General features: G+C 37.1%; 1 protein-coding gene and 1 pseudogene across 1 annotated transcript; both read right to left on the bottom strand.

Annotated features, from left to right (window-relative positions):
• Positions 1–4,236: 4,236 nt before the first annotated feature.
• On the bottom strand, positions 4,237–19,243 carry LOC147476832 (glutamate receptor 2.7-like). Its single transcript, XM_086584850.1, has 3 exons — positions 19,172–19,243; positions 15,908–17,217; positions 4,237–4,626 (listed from the first exon to the last, which is right to left on the bottom strand). Exons 2-3 carry the CDS (start codon positions 16,688–16,690, stop codon positions 4,237–4,239), a joined length of 1,173 nt encoding a protein of 390 aa, XP_086440976.1. The 5' UTR covers positions 16,691–17,217; positions 19,172–19,243.
• On the bottom strand, positions 13,534–14,544 carry LOC147476833 (fructose-bisphosphate aldolase 1, cytoplasmic pseudogene; annotated as a pseudogene).
• Positions 19,244–19,479: the final 236 nt, after the last annotated feature.

The following is a 19,479-nucleotide window of genomic DNA, read 5'->3' as shown; positions in this document are numbered from 1 at the left end:
GGCAATGACATCTCTATCAGCGCTCGTATTTGCTCGGGATTGGCTTCTATTCCTCAATGAGTCACGATGTATCCCAGAAACTTCCCTGTGGTTACCCCAAATGTGCACTTCTCTGGATTGAGCTTTAAATTTGTGTTTCGCGGTATGCCAAATGTCTCCGCCGGGCCTTCTAGGTGTTCTTCCTCCGACATACACTTTTCCACCATGTCATCTATATATATTTCGATTCCCTTTCGGATCTTTCTCTTGAACATTTTCTCTCCCAGCCCCTGGAAAGTGGCCCCGACATTTTTCAAACCGAACGGCATCCTCATATAACGGTATGTACCTCCTTCCCACTCTGAAGGCGTCTTCTCGATCGGCCCATACATCGCGACTGGTTATACCCCATCAACACATCCATGAATGAGAATATTTTGAATCCCGTCGTTTGATCCACTAGCTCATCCACCTGCGGCATAGGATAGCTGTCTTTAGGGCACTCTGAATTGACATCTGTGAAATCGGCCTTTTATCGTTACATTGCCATTCTTTTTGGTGCTGCGACGATGTTGGACAACCACTCCGTGAACTCCACTTCCCCATATTATTCCTACTCCTTTTAACCTTGCAACCTCCTCGCGGATTCCCTTTACATACTTCGGCCTCACACTTCGCAACTTTTGTCTCACTGGCTTAGCATCCTCCCTCATGTGCAAACGATGACATGCAAAATCCGGGTCTAACCCGGTGACATCCTCTATTGTCCAAGCAAAGACCTCCTTATTGTCAGATAGGAACTGTATCAGTTTGTTCTTCCACTCCTCAGGCAAACTGGACCCTACTGAAGTAAACTTCTCTTCCTCCCCCACCCCCAAATTTACTATCTCAACCTCATCAAGAGTTTTCGGTGTCAACGTCGTCTCCGCCTCCCCCTCCGCAGAGGCACACTGTAATTGCTATGCTTACCTCTTCCTAGGGTTCTATGTCTCTCCCTCATCCCCTCGGATCAACCTCTTCACTATCCCCTGATGACTATTTCTCGCCATCACCTGATCACCGTGAACCTCGTACATCCCCGTCGGGGTGGGAAATCAGATCACCTGGTAGTAAGTGGATGGTACTACTTTCATCTCGTGAATCTACCGCCTCCCTAGAATGGCATTGTATTGCGAATTGGCGTCCACCACCTTGAATCGAGATAACACTGTCACCAGTCCCATTGTCACAGGGAGCAAAAGTTCTCTTAAATCCTCAGTCATGCTTCCATTGAAACCGTACAAATTATTCTACGATGGTCTCAACTGGTTTCTGTCAATCTTCATCTCCTCCATTGTCCCTCTGAACTACAAATCCACGACACTGCCGAATCAACTAGTACCATTTTCACCATATAGTTATCCATTGCCACTGTAATTACCAACGCGTCCTCGTGCGGGGAGTCAACCGTCTTTAAGTCCGCCTCAGTAAACACTATGCTCCCCCTCTCAGCCGTAGACCATGGGGCAGGCCGCAAGTGTCCTAATGTTTCATTGACTTGTTGTATGCTCGCAGTTCGTCTTATCCTATCTCGGTGGGCGTTGTGACTTAAAATCTCCCCACTGAAAATGACATTGATTGTCCCCAGTATCCTCCCCTGATCGAGTACCTGCTCTATTTTCCCTTTCCCTGTTGTAAACTCATTCAGTACCCCTTCCCTATCATCCTCTGCACTAACCACTTAAGCGCGTAGCATTCATTCGTCCCATGGTTTTGTATCTAATGATTGGCACAAAAAGGCTTATCTGGTATTTCATCTAGTTTGTTCCGCGGGCCTTCATAGCCCTGTACCTTCTGAATCAGCGACAATATTTCACTAAGCGACCGGTTCAACGGTGTCTATTCCATTTCCCGATAAGGTTTTCTCTCCCTATACTCCTTCCTAACTTTGCTTCTCCCACTATCGGGCCGCGAAGAGTATCCCCGATACCCACTGCTTCTCCTGTCTGATGCTACGTATCTTCCGCGATCCTCACTTCTTTCCAGCAACAACACGGCCTTCCTCGGCCTCTTCACCTCCTTTTGCATAGTGTCCTCATATCTTATATATTTCTCCACCCTCGGATACAAATCTTATAACGTCGCGATCTCGTTCTTGGCCACAGACTCGTGTACCCTAGTTCCCGGGTGCAATCCCCTTTCAAACGCAATCACCATGGTCCTTTCATCCAAATTTTCCACCTTCAGTGTCTCTGCCTTGAACCTACATAAGAAGTCTCTCACCGACTCCGCGGATCTCTATCTTATATTGAACAGAGCCGCGATATCCACTACCCGCTTCTTCTGGTGCATGAAGTGGTCCACGGAAGCTTGCTCTAGCTCTTGAAAATTGTTTATACTCTTCGACGGCAACCGGTAATACCAGTCAGAAGCTCCCCCCTTCAAGCTTGCGGGGAACATCATACACCGCAGTCCATCATATCTAGGTTCATGCCACAACAGCATCTGTTGTCGGAAGTGGTGGATATGATCTGCTAGATCTCCCTTCCCGTCGTACCTCTCGAATCTAGGCTGGTTGAACCGCTTTTGACCTCGGACTTCTAGATTCGTTAGCCCGATGGGTTCGCGGTGCGCCCGCCACCACCTGGCTCACCGCTCCACCTACCCATTTAGCTTGCCCCATATTCGCTTTCAGGGGGGGACTATCATTTCCCTCACTTTCTCCCTCGTGAGCCCCGATAATCCATTGTCCGCCAAGTTGGGCCTCCTCTCCTCCTTTTTCTCCGACTCAGAAGCCTCTCCCTCTGACTCCTCTATGGTTTCCTTCTCCCTCCGGAGCCCTTTGTTTTCTTCCCTCAACCTCACTATTTCTTCGTGTAACAGTCGTGTTCTCTCCGACATAGACGCGGTGGTCTCCTCTCCGCCTTACTCTCCCCTATCATTCCTCACTGACTCCCCCTCCTCCTCTGCCACCGCCGCCTTCCTTGGCCTTCCTACTCCTCTCTTCACTCTTGTGGCCATTTCTCCAGTTGTCTAGATCTCGGTACAGATGGCGCCAAATGTTGTACCACACTCACTCTTTCTCCTTTTCTTCTCTAGGTCTCGCCTCTCTAGCTCTTATTTTCTCTCCTTTTTCGTCCTTCCTTTCTCTCTTTCACTGTTTTTTTTTATACACCCTTCTCGCCCATCGCAACTGTCCACCTATCCCTTCATCCTTCGCTCCCCTTTCTGCCACGTGTAGGGTTCCTGTCGGGCACCCGCGTGACCGCGGTCTGCTAGTACTCGGCATTATCACCATATCTTTGCCGGGGCCATCCTCTGTCGATCTCCTACTCCTCGGCTCCACCTATCATAGCTCGCATCAGGTCGCATTACGACTCATCCTTTACATCGCAGATCCTACCACTACAGAGCTCTCTGATAAGTTTTAGGAGCACTCTTATCAATTTCATTCCTGGTCAAGTAGGTAGAATCTATGGTTCAAAGTGTTAATGTGCTTTATTTATTGAAAATTGAGAGCGAAAGTATAAAAAGAGAGAAGAAAGTCACAGGTGGGTTCGTCCATTTGTCGGTGGTTGGTAGAGGACTAGAGGGGCATGTTGGTCCTTTTATATTTTAAGCTAGGAGCTAATAGAGAATGGTGGGGGGAGAATATTAACCCCGTACCCTAAACCATTAGAAATACTATTCAAAAATAGAAATCCCAAATCAAGGCCTAAACATAACCCAAATGCAAATGGCTCAATCCAAGCGCAAACCAATCTACAATCACTCTTCTAAAAATTGGTCTAGGCGGCCCGCTAGGCGCTAGGCAGTGCCCAACCGACTCGCCTAGGCCCAAATTGTTTAAAAAATCAGTGGACCGATTAGGTGGGTATAGGCGTACTGATTAGGCGGGTCTAGGCGGCCTCTAGGCGATCTAGTCAAGTTTTTTTTTTGAATGATTAAATGTCTAAAATTAAAGGCCCGTATAGACTTAAGATTTGATGAGTTTAAAAGACTAAAGCCTAATGTAAATTATATACCACTATAATAAAGAATATGTTTTTATATGAAGTCGATATTCTTCAACTATTGCGTATTTTTGTAATAAGTATCTTTGTTTGTGTTTATTTTTTGAGTTATGGTAAATGATTTTCTTCATTTCTTGTAGTATAAGTGTATATTACTATATATATTAGAAAAAAAAAACCGCCTAACACCTAGCCCGTCTAAGCACTGCTTAGAAGGCCTAGGCGCTCTCCCACTGCCCGACTACCACAGTACCACCTAGCGTTTTTAAGAACACTGTCTACAGTAGATCTCCTCAGGCCCACCAACATTGCCAATAAGATAATATTTCATAATTTTAGAGAACTTACTGTGTGCAAAAAATAGAGTGGAGAACGTAAACCACATTGCAGTGCTGAGTTGAATCTTCCACGGACCTCTAAATTCTGGATTGGTTCTGCGTTCTAAAAACCATACAGCAAACATTGTGTACATAAACGCAATGCTGACTACAAGCCACATTGCAGCTCTGAATGGCTTCACAAACAACCATGCATTTTCTTTGGATTTCACAGGGACCACCATCGCTAGCCCTGATTTTGCGTAAGGCTGAGTGAATTCCACATAATTGGTTCGATTTGCTAACACCGTAATATCGCCCACCACAGCATCATATTTCTTGCAATAAATAGAAGTTGACAAGTACTTCATCACATATCAGATAGCAGGCAGGAGAACTAAAATGCAAGCTAGACAAAACAATTACAATACAATTGAGACAAACTTCAAGTGTTTTGGTGATGTAAAGGCTTTGAATTGTTCTGAAAATTGAGGACTAACAGAGTTTAGTTTTTGTGAAGCAAAATTGAATCACACTGTTGAGTTGAAGTAATGGTGGTCAAGCACATATTGTCAACAAAACACGCAAACTGAAAGATTTTGGGAGTATATTTTAAAGAACGAAGAAAAAGGAAAATGTCATTGCTCCCAGGAAACTTGATTTTCACATAGCTATATTACGATATACATTTGAGAGATGGGTTAACGTTAATTTTTCGACTAAAATCCTCGGAATCAGCAAAACAAATAATAATAAATATATTGAGAATTACTTCTTTGGTCCAAAGCAGGGGTGTTCATGGGTCGGTTTTGGGTCAGTTCTTATCGGTTTCCGTTCTGGGTCTATTTTTAGCAGTTTCTATCGGGTTCGGTTCTTTCAGTTTTTTTCTTATATTTTGAAAACCTGGACCCATACCCATTAATTAGGTCGATTCTGGTTCTTTCTCGGGTTATATATTTTTATTGCTAAAATTATTTTTTTAAGTTATATAACCGATATAAAAGTTGGTTTACGGCGACTATAACACTTGTCATCGATTTTTTTGTCCTCTCATAAGAAATAATGGTCCTAAATTCAATAATAGTATTTGAAAGTTATCTAAAAACTTTAAATATATTCGCATACATTATACATATGTGTATATTTTAAAACGAACATATGTATATTATACTATACTTAATGCGTCATATATAGAATAAATATCACATGTACCACAATTGTTAGTTAGCATTGTACGTATTCGTTATCCAATATATATACATGTAATATATCAAGCATGTACACGTTCATGTATTAGTTAATATAGACAGTGCATTAGTTAATTCATAGTATACGACTATACGTGTAGACGTAGACACGTAAATATTATTATTAATATTTATAATACACATATTTAATGTAATATTAATTATAAAAGATGCATTTAATAACACACATTCACTATTATGCTAAATGTTATATATTTTTAGTATAATTTTACACCTAACAAATATAGACTATATATAATAATAACTAGCTTTCGAACCCGTCCTACGAACGGGTGCCATTATATTAAATTATTGTAAAAAATATTAGCAACAATGCATAGCTATGAGATATGAAAATTATATTAATCAGTCATTCAAATTTCTTGCACCACTCTCTATAAAAATGAAGCATCAAATCTTGATAAAACTCATCGACTTCTATTTGTTATTAGGTTTAATAATAGAAATTTGATTGAAATTTTGTGAGAATGTCTAATGTGACGAAGATAATATTGAAGCTACTTGAATAGCATGACATTCTTAATCATAATAAAAAAATTATGATAAACACTACTTAAAATGAAAAACTATATTTGTCGAGACATTTATTCCCTCTACTTATAATACAAACATGTTTTAAGGTTATTAGTTCAATGCATTTGCATTAATTTTATGATTTTTCATTAATTATTCTTTGAAGTTAGTTCAATGTAGTACATTGCATTCAGTTTCCAATTTCTCATTAATTATTCTGTGAGGTTAGTTCAATGTAGTTGCATCAAGTTTTCGATTTTCCGTTAATTATTATTTGAGGTTGGTTCAGTGCAATTGCATCCACTTTATAATTTTCCGTTAGTTATTCATTAAGGTTAATTTAGTACAGTTGCATCCAATTTTTTATGTTTAATTAATTAGTCTTTGAGATTAGTTAAATGCATTTGCATCAAGGTTCCAATCTCCTGTTAATTACTCTTTGAGATTAGTTCAATACATCAGATCTAGCATCTAGTTTTTTGATTTTTTCGTTATTTATATTTTGAGGTTAGTTGAATGTGGTTAGTTGCATCAATTTTCGATTCCGCAATGCATTTGTATTTTTTTTTGAGGTTAGTTCAATGCGGTTATTATTTGATAATCCAGGTTTCGATTTCTCATTAATTATTATTTGTGGTTAGTTCAATACATGCATCCAATTTTCAATTTCATGCTAATTGTTCTTTGAGGTCGATGAGGTTATTCAATGCATTTGTATCAAGTTTTTGATTTCGGTTAATTATTACGTGAGATTAATTTAGCGATTTTATTTGCATCGAGTTTTTCGATTTCTAGTTAATTACATTAATTATTTTTGAGTTTAGTTTATTGCATTTGCATTAAAGTTTTCAAGGATTTCATCTATTTTTAATTACTGTTTTGAGCTTAGTTATGTATTTGAATCAGTTTTTGAGTTTTTTCTTTTAATTATCCAATGTGGTGTGTAATACCAACTTATCTTGATCTATCTATAGTGTCCTTCCAAACATGACATAAAAATAAATTATGTTTGATTTACTATGTTGGATCATCAAAGATTATCTAGTTCCCAATTTCCCGTTAATTATTCTTTAAATTATGCATGACTCACTATGTGAAATCTGCAAAGATTATCTACGAACGAGTGTTGTTATATTAATTATTCTAAAAAATATTTGCAAATATGCAGAACTATTATATATTAATATTATATTTGTCACTCATCCAAATTTCTTATAACGTGAAAACCTCACTCTCCATTAAAAAAAAACTCACATTTGATAAAACCCTTCAATTTCATTTTGTTGTTTAATAATTGAAGTTTTGTGAGATTGCCTAATAAGGCGAAATTCATATATATTGAAGCTACTTGAATAGCAAGAAGTTACCAATCATACGGAAAAAGATAAGATAAACACAATTTTAAATGCAAAACTATACTTATCTAGACATTCTCACAACATATAATCCAACTATGTTTTGAGGTTAGTTCAATGCATTTGCATCCAGTTTCTAATTTTCCGTTATTTATATTTTGAGGTTAGTTCAATGCAGTTGAATCTAATTTTTGATTTCCGTTATTTTGTTTTACGTTAGTTCAATGCGGTTGCATCTAGTTTCTGATTTCTCATTAATTATTCTTTACAGTTAGTTCAATACATTTGCATCCAATTTCCAATTCCCTGTTAATTGTTCTTTGAAATTCATTTCAATGCATTTTGCATCCAGTTTTGATTTCGAGTTAATTATTACGTGAGATTAGTTTAATGCATTTGCATACAGTTTTTGATTTCTCGTTTATTATTTGATAAGGTTGCATTTGCATCTAGTTTCCGATTTTCCGTTAATTATTGTTTGATATTAATTTAATGAATTTGCATCCAGTTTCCAATTTCCTGTTAATTATTTCTTGAGGTTAGTTCAATGCATTTGTATCTAGTTTATTTTTTAAGATTAGTTCAGTGCAGTTGCAGCCGGTTTCCGATTTCCCGTTAATTATTCTTTAAGATTAGTTTCACGCATTTGCATCATGTTTCCAATTTATAATTAATTTTTCTTTGAGGTTAGTTCAATGCAGTTGCATCCAGTTTTTGATTTCCTATTAATTTAATCTTTGAGGGTTAGTTCAATGCATTTGCATCTAGATCCGATTTTCCGACAATTATTTTTTTATATTAGTTTGATGTATTTGCATCCAAGTTTTGATTTCTCGTTAATTATTCTTTGAGGTTAGTTTTATGCAGTTGTATCCATATTCCAATTTTCTATTAATTACTTTTTAAGATTAGTTTAATGCTTGCATTTACATCCAGTTTTCGATTTCCCGTTAATTATTTTTTGAGGTTAGTTCAATGCAGTTACATCAAATTTATATATATAATGAAAATTTATAAATTTATAAATTTAATTGGAATATGTCGTAATTATTGTGGCTAGAATTGTGAATTTTGGAATCATTAATTATGAATAAATATTTAAATCACATTGTGGATGGCGCATCAAATCGAAAGGGTTTTAGGAAAATCGTTTTCGGTGGAAACTATTGTTTTTAGCAATTTAGTTTTTTGTCTCATATTTTTTTTTCGTAATTAGCTATATTGTTTAGGAAAAGTTGGAGACTATGTGACACTCTAGATGAGATTATTTTTTCATAATTAGTTATAGTGTTTAGAAAAAGTTAGAGACTCTCTAAAACTTTATATGTGATTGTTTTCTTATTTATATCATATTTTTTTTTTATAAATAGTAATAGAGTTTAGAAAAAACTGGAGTTCCTGCGAGTGTTCCAAAAAAATAGATTGGTGAGGGTATAACTATAATATATATCTAAAGAATTGAAATATGTCGTAATTATTGTGGCCGTAATTGTGATTTTTTGAATTCTTAACTGAATAAATGTCTAAATCATATAGTGGATGGCACATCAAATCGAAAGAGTTTTAGGAAAATCGTTTTCGATGGAAATTATTGTTTTTAGCAATTTAGTTTTTGTCTATTTTTTTTTTTTTTTTTCGTAATTAGCTATATTGTTTAGAAAAAGTTGGAGATTCTGTGAAACTCTAGATGAGATTGTTTTTTTCGTAATTAGCTATAGTGTTTAGGAAAAGTTAGAGAGTCTGTGAATCTCTATATGGAATTGTTTCTTTATTTATATCCTACTTTTTTATATTCAGTAATAGAGTTTAGGAATATATATCTAAGGATAAAGATAAATATTTGTTTTCTATTTTATCTCCTACTTTTTCTTAATTAGCCATAACACGTGGACACTCTAGAAACGCTTCCTCAAGGGTAGAACTCTAATATATATATATATATATATATATATATATATATATATCCTATTTTGTCTCATACTTTTTCTTAATTAGCCATGACACGTGGACACTCTAGAAACGTTTTCTCAATTGAAGAGGGTAGAGCTATAATATATATATATATATATATATATATATATATATATATATATATATATATATATATATATATATATATATATATATATATATATATATATATATTATAGCTCTAATATATATATATCGGTTTGTCTAGAGTGCCACTCTAATCTTGCCACTCTAATCTCACACTTCTCTTCAGCCGTCCGATCCACCTCAAGATCTGATGATGTAACATTCCAAATTTCACCAAAAATTTCTGATATTTCAAAATTTCGTGTTATTTCAAAATCCAAAAAACACGAAATTTTGCAAAATCCAAAAAACACGAAAATTTTGAAAATCGCGAAATTGGAGAACTGTCTCTCTCTCTCGGCTTCTTCTTCTCCAAACCGTATTTGGCTTCTGGATTAAGGTATTTTTCTACTTTTTATTCGTTTGATTTGTTGTTTAATTAGCTTGGATTCGTTTGAAATGGGGATAGAGATGTTTGAAACCGTATTTGGCTTTTGATTGTTTAAGAAGATGATTAAGAATGTTGATAGAAATGGGGATGGGTGTGTTAATTTTGACGAGTTTAAGACCATGATGAAGGTGGGAAGTTCTAATAAGCTCTACATCTTGATTTTTTAGTTTAGGTTATGGTACCACTGATTCCTAATTGTACTTTCAATGGGTTTACCTAAAGAAAGTAATAAAATTTAGTTACTTTCAAAGTACTACTTGTTTTTGTTTGTTATCTATGTTGTTGTTTTTTTATTTGTTTCTTTATGGATTCCAATGAAGATGTTGCTACAACAAGGTTTCACTCTGTCAGAGTTCGGTGAACTCTGTCAGAGTTTTGAACTAGCATATTCGGTGAACTCTGTCATAGTTTTGAACTCTGTCAGAGTTCAGTGAATTAGTATATTCGGTGAACTCAGTCAAAGTTCGGTGAATTAGCATATTCGGTGAACTTCTGCTGAGAAGTTTTGTTGATCATAGAATTAGCATATTCAGTGAACTCTATCATATTTTTGAACTCTGTTCAGAGTTCGGTGAACTCTATCAGAGTTTTGAACTCTGTCAGAGTTCGGTGAATTAGCATATTCGGTGAACTCTGTCAAAGTTCGGTGAATTAGCATATTCGGTGAACTCTGTCAAAGTTTTAAACTCTGTCAGAGTTCGGTGAACTCTGTCATAGTTTTGAACTCTGTCAGAGTTCGGTGAATTAGCATATTCGGTGAACTCTGTCAAAGTTCGGTGAATTAGCATATTCGGTGAACTCTGTCAAAGTTCGGTGAATTAGCATATTTGGTGAACTCTGTCAGAGTTTTGAACTCTGTCATAGTTCGGTGAACTCTATCAGAGTTTTGAACTCTGTCAGAGTTCGGTGAACTCTGTTAGAGTTTTGAACTAGCATATTCGGTGAATTCTGCTAAAGTTTTGAACTAGCATATTCTATTTAACTTTTGTTTGTTCATTTGTTTTTTTAATGTTATTGTTTTAGGGTTCCATAGTTATTACATATTCATGTGATTTTACATTTGCATATTTTGATATTTTTTAATTTTTTCCTTCTACAGTGAAATTCGATCTATAAATGAGGTGCCCTTATTGTGGAAGCTCAGTTCTTAATAGAGTCTCGAATACCCAAATGAATCCTGGACGATCTTTCTGTGTTTGCGAAAAAAATGACAAACGTTTGCCTAAGGATAAGAAATGTAGGTATTTTAAGTGGGCGGATGAAGAAAATAATTGTGGAAGCTCGTCGTCGTTGAATATAAATGAGAGTCGAGCTCCCACATTTTCCCCAACTGAGAGTCGAGCTTCTATTTGCACAAGAAGGATAACGACTGATTCAGAAATTCACTCAATCGGAATGTTAATATTTACGTTGTTGTTGGTCTGTCTTTTCTTAGCGGTTTTGTGTATTATCAAGTGGCTGGTTAAGGTGTTATTGGCTTAGGTTGCTTTGGATGTCGTGTGGCGTTGTCGATGATGAGTTATCCTAAGTTGCTTTGGATGTAGCTTTTGCTTTGAATGATGTTGCTATGGAGGTAACCATCAGTTAGACTTGGGGTTTTGGAACTGTATCTTCGGGAAATTCAGGTGTATTTGGTTAGTAGTTTGAATTTAGTATGTATAAATCTTGGAAGGATTTTGTATGTGTATTTGAACTCTATCAGAGAATTTGGCATGTGTATGTGAATTTAGTATGTGTTAGAGAATTTGAACTCTATCAAAGAATTTGGCATGTGTATGTGAATTTATTGTGGAAGTTCAATCTTGGAAGGACTTGCGCTCAAAGTACAATTCTTTCGAAACTTGGCATCCAAAAATTGTTTGTTTTTTTTTTTTTTTTTAAAATATGCACTTTGTATTCTAGTTCTTTTGTCTATTGCTTTGCTGAATCTCAATTCGTCTATTGCTTTGCTGAATCTCAATTCGTTTTGCTGAAGTTGGTCTCTTGGGATACCACTGCAGAGTGGTGTTTATACTTGGATGGAAAAAATGGCATAAGTCAAGAAGATTCGCCACAAGTTTACTCCAATTCTTTATGCTTCATTTTCCTTTCTTGGTGGCAGCCACTTGAATGTCAAGAAAATTTGAACTAATAATTGAGAATTTATCATTGCACAAGCACTTGACCATTGCAATACTGAAAATCGAAGAATTTATCATGATTTGAATGCTTACAGGATCCTCTTTGACGAGGTATATCTGCATGGTATTTGGCACTTTTTTTGTGAGAGATATTGACACTATCTAAATCACTTCAGATCAAACTCTTTAAAGTTCAAGCCACGACTTTGTAACCTTCGTAATCTTATTATTTTTCTTCACTCTATCCACAATACTTGTGCCTCTCGACAAAATTAGTCCCAAACTGCATGGCCACACCGTTTGGACTTAGTCCCAAACGACATGGTCACACCGTTTGGGACCTAGTCCAAACGGTGTGGCCATGTCGTTTGGGACTAAGTCCAAACGGTGTGGCCATATTGTTTGGACTTGAATTTGGATAAAAATGGCGTTTTGTTTTTGCCCTCGACCGGTGTGGCCACACCGTTTGGACTTAGTCCCAAAGCGACATGGCCACACCGTTTGGGACCTAGTCCAAACGGTGTGGCCATGCCGTTTGGGACTAAGTCCAAACGGTGTGGCCACACCGGTCAGAGGGCAAAAAAACAGAAACGTCATTTTTTTATCCAAATTCAAATCCAAACGATATGGCCACACCGTTTATAGTGTATGTCATGGCATACACTCCATCTCCACCGTTTATAGGTGGGCGTAGATACCATCCATTTCCAATCACTCCATTTGGTAGCAATGATGATATGTCATGAAAAGGTGAAATTTCATGGACCTTTGAACCGATGGGGTGGCAAGAAGGTCGTAATGATCTGGGTGCAGCGCTTAGTCCATGGGCGACTTCTTCGACTCCATTGGGTAGTCGACAGGTCTTTCGGCGTTCGGCTAATGATTACTCTCTCTCATAATCCCAATGGTTACAACCGTTGTGCTAATCCTTCTTATGAAACTTCTTTTTTTGGTGGTGTGACTTCTGGTGGAAGAATTGAGCTTCAAAGCTTTGTCGCTAGTCATAAGAAGTCTCCAAGATTTGTAACAATGGGAGCTATAAAGGAGAGTGACGGTGATGGTCGTAGAGTTTCTTTAGCTGAAGAATGAGATCCTCTATTAGACTCCAAATTCAATCGTTATGTCAACAAGAATAGAATCAAAGATGAATCCAGGGGAAAAATATAGGGAGTTGTATACACCACCTAAACTCTCATTGACATTAGCATGAAGCCTAATCCAAATGAAAATGGCGAAAAATACAATAGTCAACACATACACTATAAAGAGGTTCAAAAAAGAGCAAAACATAAAATTTATCAGAGAAAGCATTAAAACAAGACAAATCACTTGGAGAGAAACATTCGAACTCAACAAACATGCCCCCCAAAATTATTAAATCAGCCTCACTCAACTATGCAGGAAAAAAGATCTAAACACTAAGCCTTAAAGACAGACTTTATCTCCAATTTTTTCCCTCGTATCTACTCATAAAATTGCAATACTAAAACACAAAACTTCATCAATACTTGTAATCCTTGACATGAAGGCCTTCAAGAAGCACCATCTCCAGCCAGGTTGCATCACCCTTGTAGGTACCAAGGGTGGCCTCTCGAGTTTGCCTTACACCTTGCGAGGAAGGCACTGCGCCTTCTCCACATTTTCCACTTTTCCAAACCATGCCTTGAGAGTACTCTGGCTGGAGAGCACGCCCAAAGGAGAATGAGAGTGACCATGGCTTCTTTCCTTTGAGCTGGTTCATTGCATTAAGGTTAATTGTGGCCTGCTCTTCATTCGTCACCGACAAGAACACCACCTGCGAGAACAATTTGGGGGCATTGTTTCTTTGCAAAGGCACACACCGCTTGTGTATTCAGCAATGACCTCTGGGGCTACCTTCTTGGCATCAGAACTAGGAGTCACCATGTTGGGCTTCAATAGAGTTCCCTTTGAGCGAGAACCTTGTGGTCATTCAATTCCTTATAACAGAAAGACAAGTACTCGCTTCGTCCACATCAAGACAACGGTCAATGTCATGAGATCCATCAACCAAGATCTCGGCTCAACGATTGGAACCAAACCATTTTCTTGACGGATGATGGCATACCGGCCAAACCATTAGCATTCTCATTAATTGATCTTTGGATAGATGCTTCCCAATTGTTCCAAATGGACTCATCAGCAAACAAGGATACCCCTTCGAGGGGTGTACATTGGCAATGAGTTCATCTACAAGGTTAGAAAAAGGAGGATTATTAAAAAATTCGAAAGACACAAATTAATGGATATATAATCATAGCCTAAAACCTTAAAAAGTAAATAAATATTTACAACTCGATTGATTAGAAACAAAGCGAAATCACGATTAGCAAACAAAATAAACACGCATCATTTCTTCTATGGATAAATTGGAGAAAAAATAAAACAAATCAAGCCAAACAAGAACTTGCGTAAGCAAAGAAAAGACATTCAACCTACACCCGAAGCCACTAATAACAACTTTAAAAGCAGGGCTATCCGGAAATTTGCACATATTCAAGTTTGCAAATTTCCATTTTATATTAGTAACAATAAATAAAATGTGGACAGCTATGGAAATAACAATAGATAAAGATGGTCAAATCAACCATTTTCAACCATGTTGCATCCCATTCTAATGCTTTAGCAGTACTGCATGCCACACTTGGACCTCCTGGAACTGTTGACCTTGCTGCATTCTGTCCAACGAGAAGAAGGGTAATTGAGAACCACAGCAGAAGTAATACACTTGTAGGATAACTAGCAAATACCTCTTGAGGTGACAATGAAACATTCATATCAAACAAATGATCAGAGCCCTATTTAGCAAAATGTTACAACTAAAGTCGGTCTAATATGAACTCCTATCTCCAACACATTAAGATTACACCTTAAATAAATCAAAACCCAAATAAAACATGACTACAAGTTTAGTTGGAAAATCATAATTTAGAGAGGTGTTTTAATTTAAAAGGCTTGGAAATTCGAGAGAGAGAGAGAAAATAGATCGAGAGAGAAACCGTACCTGTTTGAATCCTTCTTCGTCGGCACTTGAAACGGGGGTTGAATTTCTGGAGATGGTTCAGTTTTTGTAGATTCGAAAATTTCTGGAGTGGAGAAGAAGACCACGAGAGATAATAAAAAATTTCGTATTTTTTCGTTTTTAGGTTTCCGAAATAATTCGAAATTTCACGTTTTTATCAGAATTAGATCTGATAATCTCATCCTGAGATCTGACGGACCAGAAGAAGTGTGAGATAAGGGTGTCACTATAAGAGTGGCACTCTAGACAAACAAATATATATATATATATATATATATATATATATATATATATATATATATATATATATATATATATATAAAGATGTTTGGATTTACCTTTATTTAGTGTAATATAATACTAAATTCTATATATCAAAATCATACTAATCGGTTCCGGTTTCTGTTCGGGTACCCATCGGTTTTTTACTATTTGGTTCTAACGGTTTCGGTTTTTTATCAGTTCGGTTCCCATTTTAAATGGGTCTAACATTTTAGACCCAAAACCACTATAAACGGTTTCAGTTCCGGTTCTAATTCAGGTAATTGGGTACCATGCACACCCTACTCCAAAGTGAAACGTTCAATAAAGTTTGTGGCCTAAATCATTAGAAAAAAAAATTCTCAGCCTAAAGTGAAGAAAACGTGAAAGTTTCTAGTGCAAAACGACAATTTTATCTATAACCAATTGATTAAAGATCTGCTGCAAAACAACAAGAACATGGTTTAGATTTCAATATCGTGGAAAAGCCGCTTTTAAACTATTTTTGTTTTCCCAATTATTACCAAAATTGTTATGCTATTTTGTGTAATTGAATAACAAAGTTAGTGATTACCCCAAAGTGGACCTCATCCACCAGATCATCATACAAGCCATGAAAGGACTCAAAAATGTATGGTAGAGTGTAGTTGAGACGTTGTAGAGCATTCTTGAACACATCAGTACAGAAACCTGTGGGATCTTCTCCTTCATTCACTTTCACAAACTTCTCAAATGAAGTCCTACCAGGTATACCGATAACCATTGGATTTGCAGCATTTGGCATCACCCATCCAAGTGGGACTCTTCGTAGCCCCCCTGGCCAATAAACTAGATCATCCAATCCTTGCATTTTCCGACCATCACTTGTGCTTTTCTCTTGACTCATTTTGCCATCAATAACCTCATCTGTGAATCCATACTCCGGGGACCAAAATTTTAGCTGAATGTAACTCTTTCCAACCACATTAACAACCGTATAAGTCGTGGAGCGGGATAATTCCCCGTTTTGAAAGTGTATTTGTCCACTTAAACCATTGAAGTTGCTAGATAGGATGTTGTCCAGTAAGGCAAGACTAGTACTAATATCTGTTGATTTTTCCATGGCTAATGCTATTGTGGAAATGGTATCATAAGCACTTAGAGCGTATATTCCAGGTTCAGATTTATCTTCTTGAGGGTAAGTTGATCTGAAAAGATTTCGGAATTGGATAGAGAAGTCTTTGAATGATGGGCTTGTTTCAGAGAAAGGGGTCCTAATTCCTATAATGCCTTGCATGGAGGACATAACTGATGAGTTAACTATGTTGAATTGGTTTGTAACCGAGTCTGCTGTAATCCAGACTGAATCTCTTCCCATGAAACCGATTTGCTTCGCTTCTGTTATTATACGTGTGGCTAGTTCTAGCAAAGACCGAACAATGATGAAGACCCTTGATTGCTTGTACTTGTTAATTTTCTCAAGTTCTTCACGAATGAAAGAGATTGGATCAGAGAGTGAAGAAAAAGGTGGGAAAGCAGACCAGTGCTCAATCTTTGAGCCCACAGCTTGCAATGCATGTGAAAGAAGTGTGAGGATCCCTGATGAAGTAGTACCATCGTCCTCATAAAGTACGATAACTCTACGCCATTCGTAAGAGCCCACACCGAATTGTTATGCTATTTTGTGTAACTCTACGTACGATAACACTTGTAGATAATCATTATTGACCATCCTCACCAAGGAAGGCCATCTCACCGAAGTTAATGGAGGGGTGATTGAAGGTGCACTGAAAGAAAAGATGGGGACTCGTGTTCGCTTTGAGACTTCAGCAACTAATGCTGCCTCCTGCCATGTTTCCATGCCAATAATTGCTTGAACTTGCTTCTGTTTTATAAGGTTTTCAGCTGCAGCACAAAACTGGCATATCAGATATTTTGTAGATCTCTTTCCTATTTGAGGCCGGGTAAGAAAAACAATCAAAACATTAGCGTTTTAAGCTCCTTTCATACATAAGGCGTCCCGGATCGAGTCCGGCTATGCAATAACCGGTTAGTGGATTTCAATCCCAATAATTGTTACAAAGTTACACCGATGTCTGACAGTTTGACCCCTTCTTACGGGAGGAGGTGGGGTGGGTGGGGGAGGGAAGGGAGGTCTGACCCCTTGCAATACAAAGAGTAGGGGTGGAATTTGGGTCGGGTTAGCCTAAGCCCGATCGACTAAAACCCAATTTTTGTTAATCCTGGGCTAACATGTCAGATTCGTAGTCCAGATTTGGTTTTATTAAAACCCGACTCGGTTTTGGATTAGGCTCGGGTTAGAATATCAAAAAACCTAAAAAACCCGAGCCCATGTGGATATATGTATGTATATCTTTTAATCATTCTATTTTTGTAAAAAATAAGGTTGAGAATCTCTATTTTAGAGATAATAATGTAATCAACAAGGTTAGTTTTCCTTCAAACAATCAAATATCTTTGATTTCATTAGAAGATTTCAATTTTAGGCTGCGTTTATTTTAGCGAAAACTAATGGAAAGGAAAAGTATGAGGTGATCCACCTTTTCTATAAGTTTGGTGTGTTTGTTTGCTATGGAAAAGAAAATAATTTTTCTTCAATGGAAACAAAACTATGGAATGGAAAGACTTTTTGATTCCGAGGGTCAACCCACGGATTTGAGAAGAAAGGAAAAGATTTCCTTTCATTAGTTTTCGAATAACAAACATAAAATAGAAAAGAAAATAGGAAAGAGAAAAAGAAAAACATAAATAAATACATTTAATTTATATTTTCCTTTCCTTTCTTTAGTATTTGTATAACAAACATGGTTTATTCCATCTATTGGGTTTCCTTTCTTTTCTCCATTTTACCAAATATACAATACCAAAATTTAGTTTTCATTCCATTATATTCCAAAGTGACTATTCTATAACTTTCGTTTCCTTAGCTAAGTGAGTAAACAAACACACCCTTAGTGTTTTTATCTCATAATTCCAAAAAAAAAACCCGGGAAGTTTGACCAACCCAATATAACCCGACCCAATCCGAATTGATCGGGCTAGAACTTGGGCTGAAAATTTAAGAACCGACTAAGACTTGGTCCCGGGCTCGGGTTGAAATATTTGAAACTCGCATGGACTCGGATTATGCCTAAACCCGACCCACCCCCGGAATTCCACCACTAATGTCAGACAGTTCCCCCTCATTCCTCTTCTTCTCCATGTGGCATTATAGAAATAAATAGATGTCTGACCCCTCATTCTTCTTCTCCAATTCATTCCTTTTTCCTTATATCTCTCGCACCCCCTCACAACCCTCTCCAATTCTCCGACTCCTCGCGTCGCTCATCCCACTGCTTAGTAGTAATCTAGTAATAAAATAAAACCCAAACCCTTCATCCAGTTCGCTCATATTCTACGTTCGCCTTCTTCATTACAAGTTCTTTGCACAAATCAAATGTTGCCTCCTACCTTTCAAATACTCACTCCAACAAACGACGATCTCACCTTCAAACTCAGTCGAATAGTTAGGGGTGTTAAGTCTGGACACGTGGGTGTATATTTGCAATGGTTACTGGGATTGAAATCCAGTAACCGGCAATTGCATAGCCGGACTTCCCTGCATTATTAGTGCCAATGGCGACGTTCAAAGATGCCATGTACTCAGAAAAAGATTGAGGAGCAGTAAAACAACCCTGAACAAACAGAGTGTTCCTAGCTCATTTCTTTCAAAAGTGCATATATAAATGTTTAATAACTAGTTTCAAACTTGAAAACTCAAATGTAAATTCTATTCGATTGATAGAAATTTGTTACCAACTCTGGATGCTTGGAGAGGATTTCCACCAGAATCACTTACATGGAGGACTAACTTCTTATTGTTGCCAGACGCTTTATTGAAGGTTTGGATGGCTATTTCCATGGATATATTATGGGGATGGTTATATGAACTCCATTTAAAATGACTCCAAAGTTACTCCACTCATAATAGTGGACTTACAAGATGAATTGAGATCTAATTTTTTGTGAGGATATACATTACATGATGGAGAACACTCCCACAAAAAATCAGCTTAATCGAATACGTTTAACATTGTCAAAAGTTGTACCAAAATTAAAATAATATGGGCCGTTGGATAACTTCATAACATTATAAACGATTTTTGA

The sequence above is a fragment of the Coptis chinensis genome, chromosome 9 (genome assembly GCF_015680905.1).
Source record: "Coptis chinensis isolate HL-2020 chromosome 9, ASM1568090v1, whole genome shotgun sequence".
NCBI lineage: Eukaryota > Viridiplantae > Streptophyta > Magnoliopsida > Ranunculales > Ranunculaceae > Coptis > Coptis chinensis.
The sequence above is the reverse complement of the archived record's forward strand: the minus strand, read 5'-3'. Positions and strand labels throughout refer to the sequence as shown.

Coding starts and splice junctions, on each gene's coding strand:
- LOC147476832 (XM_086584850.1), bottom strand. CDS start 16,690: ATGGGAAGAGATTCAGTCTGGATTACAGCAGACTCGGTTACAAACCAA. Junction 4,627..15,907: donor TGGATGAGGTCCACTTTGGG/GTAATCACTAAC, acceptor ATTTATTGCAAG/AAATATGATGCTGTGGTGGG.